Source organism: Phaethon lepturus, unplaced genomic scaffold (assembly GCF_000687285.1).
Source record: "Phaethon lepturus isolate BGI_N335 unplaced genomic scaffold, ASM68728v1 scaffold15883, whole genome shotgun sequence".
Taxonomy (NCBI): domain Eukaryota; kingdom Metazoa; phylum Chordata; class Aves; order Phaethontiformes; family Phaethontidae; genus Phaethon; species Phaethon lepturus.
Window position 1 is genome coordinate 20,788 of NW_010528585.1, and position 18,123 is coordinate 38,910.

General features: G+C 46.1%; 1 protein-coding gene across 1 annotated transcript in view; it reads left to right on the plus strand.

The window, feature by feature from the left end:
• Nucleotides 1–2,029: 2,029 nt before the first annotated feature.
• BACH2 (BTB and CNC homology 1, basic leucine zipper transcription factor 2) overlaps nucleotides 2,030–18,123 on the plus strand; it is a 21,427-nt gene continuing 5,333 nt past the window's right edge. The window contains exons 1-3 of the mRNA XM_010283714.1: nucleotides 2,030–2,089; nucleotides 3,903–5,447; nucleotides 15,119–15,325. Of these exons, the coding sequence (XP_010282016.1) occupies nucleotides 2,030–2,089; nucleotides 3,903–5,447; nucleotides 15,119–15,325 (1,812 nt within the window). The remainder of the gene's footprint in view (nucleotides 2,090–3,902; nucleotides 5,448–15,118; nucleotides 15,326–18,123) is intronic.

Sequence of the window (18,123 nt, forward strand, 5' to 3'; positions counted from 1 at the left end):
ATTTTTGAATAGTGCTGTGCTAAAAATGCTCTGTATCTGCATCTGTAATGCTGCCGCCTTTACTAGCATTTCTCATTGCTAACTCTCATCTCAGCTTCTTATTCTCCCACCTGACAGTGATCAATATTGTTTTCCTTGAATTAGCCAGTTTTTCATTAATGATAAATGTACCAACCAAAGAAGAAGGGAATGCAGAGAGTGTAACAGTCATGCAACTTTCTCTCCAGAAGGAAGAAGCATTACCCAGAAGGAAATATAATGAGAGGTGATGGAGGAAAATAAGGGAAGGAAAATTTCCTCACAGGGAGGTTTTAAGTAGAGTCTGGCAATGGTCTCCCAAAGGAAGCAGTGGAAGTCTGGTCACTTAAATGAATTAAAACTAACCAGAGCATCACACTCCTCAGGACTCTGTAAGGAGAAAAGCAGTGTCGGACTGAACTAAAATAGGTTTCACATGCTTATTTTCTGCAGGGCTGCTGTCTGTATTTTGACGGTAAATTCAATGTGTCTAATGCTGATTAAAAACTCTCTTGATGGTGATTATATCATTGCATTATGTCCAGCCCGTTCCTCAGTATCATAAACCCATGAGGGTATGGACATAGGAAACACACTCCCTGGCTCGGCTAGCTCAGTCTGAAAGACAGGTAGCAGATAAAGGTCTGGAGAACTTTATTTCACCTTAGGAGTGGTCAGGCTTGTTATCGCCACAACGCTGAATTGACGTAGACCCCCACACCACGTGCTGAGCGTGGTGTACCTGTGGCAGCACGGCAGAGGCAGGGGCTACACATTGGACCCCCGGTGCTTGATCTCTTGGATTGCTGTAGAGCAAGAAGATGTGTCACATGGCTTAGGTAGGGCTGCAGTACCCGTGTCCTCTTGTGCACTAGGTGTGCAGAAGGGTTTTAATGCATACAAGACCAGCTGGGGACAGGAGCAAGACAAAATAAAGTGATTCATCCTTAGACTTGGCAGGGTGTTTGGCATATTTCAAGTACACAAGGGAAGTTCTCTCCTGGCCTGCCTTGAAAGAGAAGGGACAGCAAGCCTCTGAGAAGTTTAGGTTTTTGCTTTGCTCTTCTTGTCTGTGTGGGCATTGTTTTGTGTCTACCTTTTCTCTGCCTGGTTTTCTTGTAGCCAGACAATTCCATTTAAACAATAGAAATGGTAGAAATGGGAATAAGGCAGATGACTGGAGAGCAGGGAAGCACTGACTTGGCACATGAGCCCAGTGCCCAGTGGAGGTTCCCACAAATTGACCTGCTTACTTATAGGTTAATTTGTATGGAAAATAAGGTCTAAAAGCAAACAAATCTTGGACATATGGCATCTTATTTACAGCAGGGGAAAAAAATAAACTGAGACTGTTGCTGGTATGTGTTTTACCCATCCAGCAAAGGTCTCTGTCACGTGTAAGTGGAGACTGTTATATCAGAGAAATGATCTGTTTCCTTCTGCAAACACAGATCAACTTCATTTCACTAACTGTTTTCACGGGGATGCATCAGTCAGGTCAAATCATTTCAAAAGACTGTTCTTACCTCTTCCTACAGAAATGCGTGTGTGATGGTAACACACGCAGCTTCAAAGCCTTTTCTTTCCCGGTGTGCGGTGCTCATGGCCATGCTCCAGCGCCTCGATTCCAGCCTTCCTGCCAGAATGCATCAGATGTGGGCAGTCCCAGAACTGGTGGGGCTGCGCAGGGGACCTGCCGTGGGAGCCGAATTGATACTTAGACAGCTTGAGGCGACGGGGATTGCACTGGCTTTCATACTTGGTAGCAAGCTTTGCATCCATTTGTTACCAGAGTTATTGTTTGTGCAGCTTCAAGCACTGGCACTTGAGAGATTCCTCCCCGAGGGCAATAACAAGCTCCGGGTGCTTGAAAAGAAACTTTGCCCCTCTGGATCTGAAGATTGTGAGAGTGAGGGAAGTTGTGTCACCGGGTGAGATGTTGTAACGAAGTCAAGGCGCACATTTGACCAGCGTTTTCATCATCCTTCACTTGAGACATCTTCCGGGCATCATGGGGAGCCCGCAGCGCAGTCTCGGGCTCTGCTTCCGATACATCCAGCACAGAACAGCTGTAACAGCTGTCTTGCTGCTGTCTGTTACCACAGTGGTTTACTGGGAGTGAAAAACCTGAGTCAGCGTGGGAGACAGCCTTGCTGGGGGGGGTATGAGTCAGCCCGAGGCTCTGCAGCGTGCCTGCGCTGGGGCGGCAGACAGGCAGGTGAAACCCTGGCCCAGCACAGAAAATTATTTTAATTTGCTTTCCAGTCATTCCACCTAGTGGCCAAGTGACACAACTGCCAGGAGGGCTGGGTTTGTGCTCCAGTGTCCTTCCTCATCAAAAGGGACCCAAAAACCCCAGACGGTATTTATGGCTGCTCCTACGGACCCACACTGCTGCGGAGTTTCCAAGACATGTAGGAATATGTAAGCCCGCATGCTGAAGATCTGATCAAAGCGAAACATCAGCCTGCGAGTAGCTCATTAAGTTCCCGAGCAATTTTTGTTAATCATGCTGCATAGATAAAATGCAGATAGACCTTTAGTGAGCCGATAATCTAACAAATAGGCAGAAAGTGTAACACTGATAGAGCAGAGATGGGTTTAATAGCCAGTTGTAAATCTAAGCAGTTCTGTACCAGAGGCGTATTGTAAAACAGGAATGTGCGAGAGTATAAGTACGTGCATGAAAATGCGCTGTTTCTTAAAATAGCCGATACAGCAGTAATGTTATGTATGAAAAAGCTATTGGGAGCAATTTTAGAGGTGTTTTAAAATATTTTTCTCTCCATCAAAGTCTGCACCACTTGTGGTATCTTCATAATCCAGCGTTACAAGTGCAGGTCTGTGAATAACAAAGGCTTGTTTCTGGAAGTCAGGATTTTCTATAAAAATCTGTGAGCTCTACCACTGGTCCTGAGGCAGGGTAGGGAATTTAAAGACTTTTCATTGGGATGCACCAAATTATTCACTCAGATTTATGCTAATCACGAATAAGACCATCACAAATTCATGGCCTGATGTCTCACCGACCTCTTGAACAGCTTCTTGTTCAGTGGCCTTAATTCAATTGGAAGGACAGGGAAAAGCAGCTCACCTTCAGGGTATTCCATACCTACTGGATAGGATGTCCTTCTGAGGAGCTCTGGGAAGTGTGAGTTTGACTCCCCACAGCCTGGGGAAGGGACCTGGTCTTCTACTTTCTAGGATTTCTTTCCTGTTAGCTGTACCTTAGACTCACTAAAATCAGGGACAGTATGAGGAGAATAATCTCCACGAGATGGAGAAGAGAGCTGTGCCGTCATTACTTACCTATTATTTATTCAGTAATGACTTGCAAAACTCTGAGAAGAAAAAAAGGAACCGGTTTGTTCTTGAAAGAAGCAGAAAGATATTTTCTGTTGAATTTTTCTATGCTATTGTTTCCTTCCCAAAACACTTTTCGTATTTAAGGGGTATCTTAAGCTTGAAACCACTGTTCACCAGAGCTTCCATCGGGGCAGAAGAATCAAATTTGAATTGGTGCTTTCAGGGTGGTGAGCTGCTTCACAGTTAAAATAAGACCATCCAAAAATTAGCAGCATCCAAAACAGCCTGTTTTTTCAGTCTTTTATTATAGCAGAGACTTAGTTCATAGGTCTTCAAAATATTTGGGAAAAATAATGCTCAGCTCAACCTGTGCAATGATGTACAGGAACAACATAAAGGGAGCAGCACTAGTTACTGGATGTAGCATTGTTGCTGACCTGATAGACAAATAACTGGTACTGAGCAGTATTTATTTCTGGATGCTAGATCCGTTAGGTTATCTAACTATGTGGTAAAGCCCTTAGGGTGGTAGCAAGAGCTGATGGTAACACTGGCAATTTCCCTCTCTTTTTTTGCAGGTCACTGTCAGGGGATTTGGTCCATTGTTACAGTTTGCCTACACTGCTAAGCTGTTACTCAGCAGAGAAAACATCCAGGAGGTCATCCACTGCGCCGAATTCCTGCGCATGCACAATCTGGAGGATTCCTGCTTCAGCTTCCTTCAGACACAACTGCTGAACAACGAAGATGGCCTGTTCCTGTGCAAAAAAGATACCACCTGTCAGCGCATGCATGATGAGGAGAACTCGGATGGAGACGAGGAGGAGACGATGGAATCAGAGACGTCAAAAATATCTTGCCCAAGAGAGAGGATGCACCAAGAGCCCTTCAATTTTGAAACAACAGTTGCTGGAGCGGACAAAGGTGAAGGGATTCTGCCGGACTCTGACATGCTGAGAGACAGCAAGGACAATTTGGACAAAGATGCAGTAACACGGTACCCCAGATACAAGAAATACCAGCTTGCTTGTACCAAGAATGTCTACAACACATCACACATCAGTACCTCAGGTTTTGCAAGCACATTCAGCGAAGAGAGCTCTGGAAATGGCCTCAAATCAGGACTTGCTATGGGGCAGATAAAAAGCGAGCCTCAGAATGAAGAGAATGATGAAGAAAGCATTACACTTTGCCTGTCTGGAGATGAACCTGATATCAGGGATAAAGAAGGGGATGTTGAAATGGACAGGAAACAGCCAAGCCCCACTTGCGTGGACAGGCCAAAAAGTGGGTCCTCTCCTTCTTGCTTGCGGTCTTTCTTCAACAGAACAAAAAGCATAGATTTGGTTGGCTTCCCCAGCACTTCCCAACAGCACTTTGGCAGGAGTCCAGCATGCCCTTTTGAAAAAGGGACAACTCAGGGTGACCACAAAACTGATTACGTCCCTTTCACAGGGAACTATGGACAGTCCCATGCCATACAGAAGGATGCTTCCAACTTCACAGTGGGATCGCCACTCAGGGGGCCCGGCTTTGAAACTCTCTGTAAGCAAGAAGGGGAACTGGACAGGAGGAGTGTTATATTCTCTTCAAACGCTTGTGACCAAGTAAACACTTCGGTGCATTCATATTCCGGTGTGAGCAGCTTGGACAAAGACCTCACTGAGACTGTGCCAAAGGGTCTGTGGGCTGGCGGTAGCCAGTCTCTCCCCAGTTCTCAGACCTATTCGCACAGCGGACTGACAGCTGATCACTTGCCGGGAAGGATGCGGCCAAACACCAGCTGTCCGGTGCCAATTAAAGTTTGCCCTCGCTCTCCTCCTTTGGAAACCAGAACCAGGACCTCCAGCTCATGCTCTTCCTACTCGTATGCAGAGGACGGCAGCGGCGGCTCTCCCTGCAGTCTGCGTCTTTGCGAGCTCTCCTCTTCCCCTTGCTCCCAAGGCCCCCGATTCCTGGCGCCTGAGCACCAGGAGCCCGGAGTGGTGGGCGATGGATTGTACAACCCGGTCCGAGCCCAGATTAAATGTGAGCCATCCTATGGAACAAACTCCAGCGATGAGTCTGGGTCATTCTCAGAAGCAGACAGTGAATCATGTCCTGTGCAAGACAGAGGGCATGAGGTAGGGATTTAAGATAAGTACCTATATCGCCGTCGTTACGACCAAATCAATCGCTCTTTGATTCTCAAATGACTTGGCATTTCCCCAGCCCTTTCTTTGTTTATAGAGGCAAAGAGTAGCTTGTATTTATTCCCTTGTCACCTGAGTGCATGGGGTTGACTTCACGTAAATAGGTCTGCTTGACCTCCGAGATGTTTGGCGCCTAGCAGAATTTGGGTATGGGGCAATAGCAAACCGCTGAATGGTGAGAGCGCATTGGAGTGCTTAGGAGTGTGCTAGCAGCGTCCTGGCCTCCTCCTTCCCTCACCCGCAGCGCAAAACATCGTTCCTCATCCTTAGTTTGCCGAGGTAGTTCCAGCTCTGCTTGTTATTGCTGCCGGTGTGTTTGAGCAACCTCAAGCCATGCCTTTGCTGGCACCGCGAGTCAGGCAGCCCGCACCAAGAGCCCCTGCTGCATATTGCTAGCAGCCCGAGTAAAGGAGGCAGACAGAGTGAGAGGAGAAGGAGGTGTGAAATGACTAATGGCAAGCTTTAGTAGCCGTTGCATAAATGTTTTCAAAGAGAAGTTATCCTTTAATTTCCAGGACTGTTAGAACAGCAGAGAGACAGATTTCCATGAAGCCCTCCTATGAGAGAGGGAGAGGAAGGAGGGCCTGCTTTAAAACTAGAGATGGCCCACCTGGAGATGCTGCAGTGATAACTGGCTGACTGTGATTGAATAAACTGCCTGTGTAAAGTCACTAGTTTGAGGGAACTCTTAAACCATGGACATGCATTGTGGAGCCCAGAAACTGAAAAAAGGCTGGATGTCTTCATGGAGTTTCATTAGGAAGCTGCATGAACTGGAGAGCATCTGGGTGAAATCACATGGCTGGCTCCTCCAGTAACACTGAAGCACTTCACTGAGAGCTCGTGCTTTAGCCTGGGGAGCAGTGAGTGCAAGTTCTGGAGGTTCACATGCTGTGAGCACCCAGGAGAGAACCAGGTGGGCTTATTGTGGGCTAGGGATGAAAAGAGTGAACTTTCTGTTATCCCTCAATCTTTATTCCAGCTACATCCCAGGCTCTGGAAGATACCTTCCAGACAAACATGAATGATTCCTTTAGTTGAGTGGTTTTCTGCTTCGCTCTAGGGAAGAGCTGGGGAGCCTCTGGTGTCCTAAGCCCTGTCATGCTGTACCTGTGGTTTTGAGAGGGCGGTTCTTGTTTGTCCCCATGTCCTGAGCTGGGGACAAATGGAGAGGAGTCTCCTGGGAAGGCTGCCTGGGGTACTGTGCGTGGGACCTCATTTGGGAAGCCCTACAGCAGAACCACTCTGCTTGGCCATACCAAGGTTATTCGGTGAAGTCCTGCCTTCATGGGGGGCGGAAGGGAGGAGGGAGCGGGACCAAGGAGAGCATTGGATCACCACCCACGTGTGCTGCTTGCTCAGCAACGGCTAGTGCACAGCATGAGGCAGTGAAGAGGGAGGGACGTTAGCCTTTTGGGGTTTGATGACTAATTAGCTGTCATAATTGGCTAATTGTGTGGAGATACTGCAGCAGAAATGAGCCCAGAAGAATCAAATGGGAAGGGTATAGGGGATTGTTGGTGGTTTCCCGAAAAAAGTGTGTGAATGTGTGCAGGAGAGCAGGGATGAGAGGAGGGACATTCCCCAGAGGAACAAGCAGGTACGGGACGGGAGACCATCGCGGTGTGCCGCTGGCAGGCAGACGTGTCTGGCTCTGGGGCAGAGCTACGAAATGCTTGCTCCCCTCCTGGCTTTGCTGCTGGTTTCCTCCTGGGAAGGTTTTTTGCACTATGCTGAGCAAGTTTTCTCCCTGGGACTGCTGATAAGGCTTTTTTTTTTTTTCCTTCAATTTTTTTTTCCCCCCAGGCCATTTTGATTAGGACTGCTAGTCATTAAAAACGTGGTGAGGAAATTAACGCTCCATGAGGTTGCACTGTGCTATCCTGAGCAAGCAAAGGGTAAACAGATCGCACCAGTGCTTCGGTACAGATTTTGTCTGAAAAATTAATTTTTAAAGGTTGTTACCAATACAAGAAAGGACACTGCAGCCTCATTAAACAACGTATTTATACAGTGACTTGGGGCATGTATCCTGCAATCGTGCAAGATCTGCTGCTGTGGAAACCTCAGTGAAGGATATGTTAAACCAGGCAGTAGAAAATACCTAATGGCAGCAGGAAGTTCTTGCGTAAGTCACTCTACATACTTTTAGCAGTTTGGCTGCCATTAAAACAGCAGGAGAGACTTACAGCAGTCTGAAATGGACTGCTTTCTGTCCTTCGCCTCCCCTTAAGCTGCATGGGAATTTTTCTCCATTCCCAAAATTATCAGTTTGCCCTTGCTGTCCTGATGACTTCCCAGACGGGTCCCTTACCCCTGTCATATCAGACCACACAGTGTTTGCTGGGCTTCTCTTCAAAAAGCACCTGATAAGATAGCTGGGGGCAACATGCAGGCGCTTGCCCCTCCAGAGAGCGGCCACGCAGGCTCTTCTGCTGTAGGTGGGCTTTTGTTTGGGAGGGACAGCCTGATGGGAATAAGCCTGATAGACTCTGACCCTCGGTTATCTCATGGGGTTGCTCAGTTCCCCTGGAATTTGGACCTTGTTGGTCTTGATTTGGGTCCCAGAGTGCCGTCAGTGACAGAATTAATGTCATCAAACATCATTTGCCTGTGTATTGATTGTGTGAGAAGTAGGTGAAAGGTTTCTTCATTCTGCTTTTTTCGGGCACTCTGCTTTCCTGCAGACGGGTGCCGTTGAGGAGCGCATGCCCGAGTTGTTTGGTGCTAGGGCTCGGCGTGAGTGCTGTGTGGGTGAAGGTGACCCTGCCCTGTGGCCAGCCTCCCTGTCCCATACAGGGGTACAATTGTCAGAGGAGGTGACTGCGGGAGAAGGATGGACTTCACAACTCTATGAGAGTTATATTCCGAAGCCGTTTATTGTCTTGTCTGACTCCAATATATATCATAATTTTCGCTTAGTCACTGCGCACACACTCATGATTGGTTACAACTTGTTACACACACTATTGCAATTGGCTATATACAAAATATCACGCGCTGTCCACGCGCCCCTCACACAGTCAGGATTGCTGCTTGCAGGTGTTCCTGTTTTCCTCGCTTCTTCTTAGTTGTTTTCCACAGCTCCTTCTCCTCAAGGCCGAGCCGTGCAGATATCCAGCTGTTTACCAGCTTCTCAGTGCCACAGCTCCTTCTCCTTAAGGTCGAACCGTGCAGCTCAATGCCACAGCTCCTTCTCCTTAAGGTCGAGCCATGCAGGGTGATCCCAACAGGTGACAATCCCTGAAACACCACTGGTAAATCCTCTCCGGGATATCTTTGCGTTTCCTTTTCCTTCCTTTTAAGGGAGCCACCCAGAATCTTCTGAGATTTCCCTTTCTTAAGGCTTTGTGGTAGAAGCAGCAAGTGCAATGTGGGGTATCCCTATGTTATGGAGTTGCAGGAACGTGGCCATTACTTGATCTGCTGAGACTTTACAGAAACATTTAACAGTTTGTGTTGCTCTTTTCACCCCCTCAGGCCTGCACAGGTTGTTAAAAATCAATTATTGAGATATAATGCTAGAGAGAAGACTTAACGCTTGGTGCTTGGAGGCAGGTTCTGACAGTCCTGCTTAAAATAGCAACAACAAAACAATAAGCCCTGAAATAATGAATTGTTGAGAAGGAAGTCGTCTGTCAATCTGTTAACCTACTTAGGAACAGAAACTTAAGTACTACCTGCTTTTCTTGATACTCATTTTCTTCAATAAATATCTATGGGGTTTTTTCTGCTAGAAAACTTGTAAAAAATACTGTACTTCTAAACCAGTTAAAAAGAAATCTCAGCTCAGTCTAATTTGATGAGTGAGTTTTCTTAGGAGAAGAACAAATAAGGGTAGGAGGTAAGAGGTGGAGTTTTCCAAGAACTATTACTATCTAGAGAATTGCATTCAATGTCTTTCATTTATATTTCAAAATAATTTCCCGCCTGGGTTAGTGACTCACTTTTCAAACGAAATTTTCACAAAGACAGAGCTAATGCAGTTGGACTGAGGATATTGTAGGCAAATAATCTTCAGTGAGAGTCCAAAACCCTCTATGTTAAGTGACAGGCACCCACCCTTTCTCTGTTCGTCTGCTGATGCTTAGCAAAGTCAGCCCCAGTAAAAGGGGGTAAACCAAAGTTGCCCTACCGGAAATGTACTGTACCTGTGCTGAGTTACGTAAGCTGAGTCTTCTTCACTGCTTGATGTTTCTACTCAGTGAAGAGCGTTACGTAGAAAGAAGGACAAACAGGGAAAATGCATGTTAAAGTGTTAACTTGGTTTTGTATGTAGTTCCTCCCCAGAATTAGGTGGTCACCCCAGCTTTCCTGATCTTACTAGGTTTATAAATTTGAAAATGAGAAAATTACTGTCCACATTCTTCTCTGGTGGATGATCTCCTGACCAGGATCTTCCCAGTCACATAAGCAGAGCACTGCAAATTGTATTTGGCAGCATCTGGCTAAATGGAGTCTTGTCAAATGTTGGTCTTGCAAGATAAACTTCATGACAGTTTTGTTTTCTTTCCTGTCTTCAGCAGCAGTGGTATCCATGCTGGTAGCAGAGAATTACTGGATTGCAACAACAGTGAGAGTTTTCCATTACAAGCTTGAACTTTCAGTAAGGTCCTTGTAAACACTGTATTATTTCATTGCAGCCAGGGCATACAATCAATTCTGTTATGCCCTGAGCTGAAGCCCTTGCTGGACCTCTTGAAGGACTGTTTCTAGTTCTTGTATTTTTTCTACAAAAGCAGATTTTTCAGAGAAATACTGCACTTTATTCCCCTTCATTTCACTGCCTGATCTGCCCTTCTCAAATGCACCCATGGCTTCTGTCGGGGTTTCTTGTGCTATCCCTGTTCACAGAAAAGCCTGTTAATGGGCAGGAGTATTGTATTGTCATGCCATTTGCAGGACTGGAAGCTGGGGACAGTGCGAGCAGTGAACGGGAAGAGGTCAGCCCAGTATTTTAAGCACCAGTGGTGCGTGATGTGAATACAAGCCCAAGTCATGGGATGATAACTCCATCCACATCTGCTGATTGTTGGATTAAAGCCCTCAGCCATAGGGCTAGCCCTGTGTGCACAGCAGTGCGCTCTCAGGCAGCATTTGGTGACTCAAACACCTCTCATGGCCCTCTGGAGGTGAGGCTGGAATTGACCCCGGGCAACTACGTGGCCATCAATTGTGTTGTGGCAGATAGGACAGGCTCTTTGTAATGGGACCTGCATGTCAAGCCCATTTAAGACCTGGTTTGTTGACACAACGGAGGATCTTCGCTGTCTGGGCTCACTGTTCTTGGTGTGGTTGACACCTGAAAAGAAGAGGTGATTTGAAGGCTCTGCCTGTGCAAGTAGACAGCGGGGTGAGGAAACTGCTGAGAGTGCATCCTGCCTGTCCTCTCTCTTACACAAAGTGTGGCCCATTGGCTTCGTGCTTCTTAGGAAGCCTCTGTTCAAGTGAAATCAGGTAGGTCCCTATTCTGTGGGACCACAAACAGTGTGTGAAATAGTGTGTAGGCAATCGAGCTCCTAACACAGGTGGGCAGTCCTCAATTCCTGTCCTGGGATGAATTTTTTCCTGACCATTTGTGGAAGACAGACTTGCATGCTGAGGAAGATACTTAGAAAAAGCAGCATTAATGTGTTGGGCTCTTCTACGTGAAGCAAATTACCCCTTTCTACATAAAAAAAACGTTGCTATGATTCAGCCCCTGTGCTGGATTGCTTGGGTGGGTCCTGAGAGCTTTCCAAGGGCTGGGCAATTTTAAGTGTCCGAGGCTTTCAATAACTCTGGCTTTCAATTTAAGGGCATCAAGGTAACAGTTTTATTTCTTACAAGTCTGCAGAAACTAACCAAGATTTTGAACCATTTATAAAGGTCAGGCTAGTGCCTTGAGTTCCACCCTTCCATGCCTAATACATCATGATCACTTTTTCATATGGATAATGTAGGAATCCTTTTAGTTACTGTGATGCTAAGCCAAACTTGGGAAGTTCATTGTCTTTACTAGCATTTGACAGCTCAAGGAAGATGATGCTGAAATTTAGATACAAAGAAAGAGTGAAAAAGCTGAAGTTACTCATGGGATAAGGAAATTCCCAACAGTTTAAATTTATATTTTAATGTGAGTGAATATGGGGCCTTGGTTCTTTCCTTTATTCGAGCAAAAAAGAGATGGAGGCAAGCAGCAGCAGCAGTAACTGGCACAGTATGTGAGCCACACAGCAGTAACTGGCATGTGATCCAAGCCGGCACTAACTAGTGAAGCTTGAAGGAATTAATTGGTTATATATCGGCCTTTCATGTGCTGAGTCAATGGCTGTCCCTGTCTGTCTAGATCGCTGCTGTTACTTAGCCACTCAAAGCAAGGACATTTATACTGGCATCCTAATGCTAATACAGGGGGAGAAAACGCCACAAAATCATAAACAAGTTTTCTTTTTCACCGGGGGGGGTTGGCTGTCCTCTCAGGGGTGCATCAGCCACAGTCGGGGCCAATAGAGGCTGCAGCAGTGGTGGAAAGTGCTGGTTTTTCTGTTGTGTGGTGGAAACAGAGCTTCTGCTGTTGGTGTAAAAATGCAGAGGAAGAGTAATTGAGCTGATCGGGAAGATTTTAGAGCCCTGTGAGGTTAACTGTGGCTGGAGTAACTCCTGGAAGGAATAGGGATCCCTCTTACATTTCTAATTTGAAATAGCCTGAACAGAAAAGTACACGGTCAACTCCTGTATAAAATTCATAGTTACTGAAAAGAAAGGTTATGAGAAAACATACTTTTGGGGGTTTTCGTACACATCTTAGAAAAGATTGACTGTCCTTTTTCAGACACCCCAGATAATGTTTCTCTGACCTACCTTAGATACTGTAAGATGCAGCATCTTTCCTAAGTCTCATCTCCGCTCCTTCTGCAGCCAAGAGGAGGGAGAAGCCATGCAGGATGCATTGCCATCCGAAGGCCTCTCTGTCCTCTATGCCAACAGCAGGGACCTGGACACTAGCTAGTCCCAACCCTTCATTTCAGATGGCTCTAAGTGGATCAGTTGAATCGCACCCATGGCACAGTCATCGGCTCTTGCAAATTGACTTACCACTCTGTTGTGATAAATACCAGCTGAGAGTCTTGCCCTGCGCCAGTGTGGAACAGCATTAGCCTCTCACTGCAGCAATACCCTGGTGCAGTAGGCGCTATGTCCGTGCCAGAGGCTTGGTGGGGTGTTTTTTTCAGTTGACAACTATTTGCAGAGAGGGAGACAGGCAATAAAAATGCTGTGAATGGTGAAGGAAATGAGTCTGACTCACTTCCACTCTCCCTTTCATGTTTTTAATCCTGCGCAGTGCTGCCTATGACAGGAGTGGGATTATGCTGGGTTTACTGATAGCAGTCTCTGGCCTGCTGTGTAGATGGTTTTATTTTCAATGCGCTGGAATTTTTTTTTATGAATCGGTTTCTATTTATTTTCCCATTTCCCTTCAGCAACTGCTACCTGACAGATTTAAGTTGCTTCCCTCTCATTCCCATTCCAGCTGCAAGCACATCTCCTCCTTTGCAAGTAAATATGTTTTGAAAGGGAGAGAGAGGGAGAAATATAGTTAACGTCGCTTTCCGCCTTGGAGTTAAGAAAATACAGAAAAACTGGGAACATGAAACGACTGTTTTTGCAGTGAAACTGTGGTGTCTTTCAGAGGAAAGCACAAGCTGTTTTCGTTTTTAGACCCTGGTTGAAGCTTGAGAGAAAAGCAGGTGACGCTGAGTTTATGTTGACCGTCCAAAGGCTAGGGAGGGGAAATCAAACAGGTTTCATGCCATTAGTCTGTAAACAAGGTAGTCCACATCACCATGCATAAGGTCAGCCTTTGTCTGTACAAGCAGGAATTTGGGGGGATTGTGGCAGTGTTTGGTGTTTCTTGCTGGTTTAAATTGACCGGTCAAGTAGTGTGTTATGAAGCAGTGCCTGGACACATGGGGCAGAGGGGCAATATTCAGGGCATGAAACCAGCTGAAAGGATGCAGTAGGTGTTTGCACTGAATTTCACGTGGCCCGGGTTTGGAGATGCGCAGAGCAATGATAGAAGAGCACAAGAAAACACAAGCTCGTAAACAAGGCGAGGAGCTGGTTATCGGCAGGTCCAGGTGCCTGACGAGGGTCCATGACTGTCAGTGCCAGAGGCCACCGCTGTGTGTTTGTGTCCTCAGCAAACTGTTCTGCATAAACAAACTCAACTCTCAGATGAAGATAACTTATTTCTAATCTGTGCTATTATTTCCTTTATGTCCAAAAATTAAAGTGCACCATTTAAAGATGATAACCATGTTTTAAATAGCAAAGGAACCTTTTCAACCCATATCTTTTGCTTTGCTGCTTCTTCGATAGCCTGCATGCAGAAGGCGGTGTTGGAGAGTTTGGATTGTACCAAATGGGGTCAGAAATGTAAATATTTACTGCCATCTTTTGGGCAGTGTGGGTATGACCCAAAAAAAGAAAGTGGGTCAATCGAGTTAGTTGTCATCTCCTTCAGCTTTGTCAGCTGATTTGACGACCAAACACACCAGTCCACTGAGGAACATTAATTTTTTTTATAGTCATGTTATTGGTCTCAAGCTACAAGTGAAGCAAGGTGTTTAGGGAGAGGTGCTCACTTGATTTGAGCAAGCTGATAGGCTCGGGGAAAAAAAGCTAACGGAAGTCTTTGAGCACATCTGCCGTTCTCCAGGTTTTGAGACAGTGTGTGTTCATTGCTCCAAGCTGTCAGAAGCTTTGTGTTTTGGTTTGCTTTAATGCATAATCGGTAGAAGTTGGAGAGATGGGTGGAATTCCTGAAGTCAGAACCTGGAGCTACTGTCACATGGTCTATGGTCAAAATGGGATGGCAGTTCATGGACCAAAGGAAAAATATTTTACTGCGAGTAACTGAGGTTTTAGACTGTTTTTTTTTTTCCCCAAGAAATGCAACTTGGGTGCTCTTCAATCTACAAAAAACATTAGAATGTCAGCAAATATTGGTTTAATACAAAATGCATGTATTTTAGCAGAGCAGGATATGTTGCATCACACTTCTCTGAGCCTTTCTTCATATATGGTGTACTGCTCAGTTGAAATGCTAATTAGGCGACCTTTCCTAATTGCGATATGGTATTTTTCATCCACTTGAGGTGTCAGGTTACATTTTTAACTTCACACCTAATCAAACTTTCAGTCCTGCAGACTGTGCAGAGACAGGTTTCCTGCTGCAGTGGTAGCCCATTCCTTGAAACTAGTGTGAAATTAATAGCAGCAAGGTACTTCACTGTCTGCAAAAGGCCATGTCTCTTAGTGGATGGAGCCTTCTTTTAATGTAAAGAGACATGTTGTTAGAGCTTTTTAGAAAGGTGAAATTTTATCTGTGATTCATCTATAGTGCTGATTTCAGGACAATTAGAAACTCATCCTTACCAGCTGGACCTCCACAGTGTGCTCCAAGGGAGTGTTCAAAACTTGCCCAATGTAAAACTTGGTATGTTGTTTATTTGGGGAGCAGCAGCATAGGTAATTGTCATTCCGCTCACTGTTGTTCGGCTTGCATTCAGCAAGCAAAATATGACTCTCTGTTCTTGTCTTGTATTTGTTTATTTTAGGTGAAACTTCCTTTTCCTGTTGATCAAATCACAGATCTTCCAAGGAATGATTTCCAGATGATGATAAAGATGCACAAGCTAACCTCAGAGCAGCTCGAGTTCATCCACGACGTCCGCCGGCGCAGCAAGAACCGAATTGCGGCTCAGCGCTGCCGCAAGAGGAAACTGGACTGTATTCAGAACCTAGAATGTGAAATACGCAAGTTGGTGAGTTGTGTGCTCTTACTACGGCCCCTCTCAGCCTCACGCCGCAGCTTGCAGGGCACCAACAGCAATTCCTGTCCAGAGTTCAGTGGGTTCAGTCGGTTTGTAAGTTTGTATGTAAATGAGCAGAGCCATTAGTATGGAAATTCAATGTACAAAAATATATTAATAGGTGTGTGTATATAATACATATGGAAAACAAAAAAATCCAGTGAAATGAGGCCTAGATATCTCTTTATTTTGATATCTCAAGAGCAGGTTGTTGAATGAGTTGAAAGAGGAGGAAAGCCTGTATCACAGCTCCCTTCTTGCAGTTTAACTTACCCCCAGTACCTAAGTGCAGTTGACATGCCTGAGGGACAGGATGCCATCCAGAGGGACCTGGACAAACTCAAAGAAGGGGCCCGTGTGAGTGTCATGAGGTTGAATAAGGCCAAGTGCAGGGTGCTGCACCTGGGTCAGGGCAACCCCCGCTATCAGTACAGGCTGGGGGATGAAGGGATTGAAAAAAACGAGAAGGACTTGGGGGTACTGGTGGATGAAAAGCTGGACGTGAGCTGGCAATGTGTGCTTGCAGCCCAGAAGGCCAACCGTATCCTGGGCTGCATCCAAAGCAGCATGGCCAGCAGGTCGAGGGAGGTGATTCTGCCCCTCTACTCTGCTCTGGTGAGACCCCACCTGGAGTCCTGCGCCCAGCTCTGGAGCCCTCAGCACAAGGAAAGACATGGGCCTGTTGGAGAGGGTCCAGAGGAGGGACACAAAGATGATCAGAGGGCTGGAACACCTCTCCTGTGAGGACAGGCTGAGAGAGTTGGAGTTGTTGAGCCTGGAGAAGAGAAGGCTCCAGGGAGACTTTATCGCAGCCTTTCAGTGCTTAAAGAGGGCTTATAAGAAGTACGGGGACAGAGTTTTCATCAGGGCCTGTTGTGATAGGACAAGGGGTAATGGCTTTAAACTAAAAGAGGGTAGTTTCAGACTAGATCTAAGGACGTTTTTCACACTGAGGGCGGTGAACCACTGGCACAGGTTGCCCAGAGAGGTGGTAGATGCCCCATCCCTGGAAACATTCAAGGTCAGGTTGGACAGGGCTCTGAGCAACCTGATCTAGTTGAAGATGTCCCTGCTCATTGCAGGGGGGTTGGACTAGATGGCCTTAAAGGTCCCCTCCAACCCAAAGATTCTATGATTCTATGAAAAGGCCTGTTACCCACTCAGCAGGACACTGGCCTTCACATCCATGCACTGAGTTCAGGTAGCCGCTGTTGTTTTGCCCTCACCTTCCATAACTGTGTCTCTGGCAGTGGTCTGTTGCAGAGAGGAAGGTAAAGCATGCCGTGCTTACTGGCTAGAGCACCTCTGGCGATGAGTCTCCTGTGTGCCAAGGTGTCAGTGGACAGTGCTACCACATTTTAATCTAAGGGAGTGAGGTAACTGGAGCAAGGCTAAATGGCTGCTCAGGAAATTCGTCTTTCTTTCAGTCACGGTATGGACACCTCAGGTGTGGTTTTGGGTGGCTAAACACAGATGTCTACAATATACACACCTGCGCTGGGGCTAGTTGTCCTGGTTTCCTTTACAGTCAGTGAAGAGAAGGAGATACCTGTCAAGTCTCATCCTGCAGCAGAGGAGGTGACATACAGCCCAGAAGTGCCTGTTCCTCTCCATTGCTAAACAAGATCACCTGGAGAGCCACGTCAGATGTAGACATCTTAGCTACAGGCACCTTACCTGAAAAAACTCCCCTCTTTTCTGACATTGCCCCTGTGATCTGAGGGCCCTGCTTCTCTTCCCCTGCCATCCCTTGCCCATTGAGAAAGCAAGCTACTACACAGCGAAAAAAAGGCTTGAGGCAAGGGCCATAGAAGAAGGCAAGGGCCATAGAGGAAGACATGCCTACAGATTGTTACTCAGTGGGAGAAATACAACACAGGAACTTCAAAATGGGTTAGCACCTCCTCATCTGTTTAAAAATCCTAAAAGCTTTCTGAGACGTCAAAAATAATGTAATAGTCCCAGTTCAGCTGTTATGAGAAGTGTGGGTGTGCAGCACACACAGCCAGGCAGTTTAATTGCATTACACAGCATAGATTTAGGAGTCCAACATTAAACCCAGCCTTTGAATAACCAAGGGTTTGAGTGATAAATGAATTAATTCACATAGATAAATCAAAAGGAGCTGAAGCTGAGATCTCCTTGCTGAGATCTCCACGTACCCAGCTTCCATTAAAATTAAAGATTATTTGTAATCTTTGATTTAAATGTCTATGTGCATATTTAAAACATATTCAGTTGTAGGTTGAACTTGGTGGGTCTGGGGAGTGGGGTACTTCTTGTCACAACAGGGTGTGTGTTGAAAGTGGCCTTTAGTGTAGCCTTTGCTGTGCTTCATTCTCTGCACAAGCTGTAGCAAACGTAGTGTGAAGGAGTCAGGGATCTGTTGGAAGAAGCTGAGTTACTGTCACCTCACAAATGGCAGAAAACCGCATGACTTTGGGTTACTTACTGCCTGTGCCTGTCTGCTTCCAGTCTGTAACACGGAGGTGACACTGACCCCGCAAGCTGGTTGTGAGGCTTAAATCATCAAGGCTTGCAAAGCCTTCAGATGCTATGCTGCTAAAGCCCTGGGGGGAAAAAAAGAAATGAAAATCAAAACATTGTTCAGAGTACTGCTCCACTGAAGCAAAACAAACAAAACATCAAAGATAAACAAAATAGTGTGTAATCCACAGTGCATGTAGGGTGAGTCAGAAGTTCTGCAGGGTGAAAGAGTGGCTCCCCGTCCAGCTTGTCAGGAGGAGGCG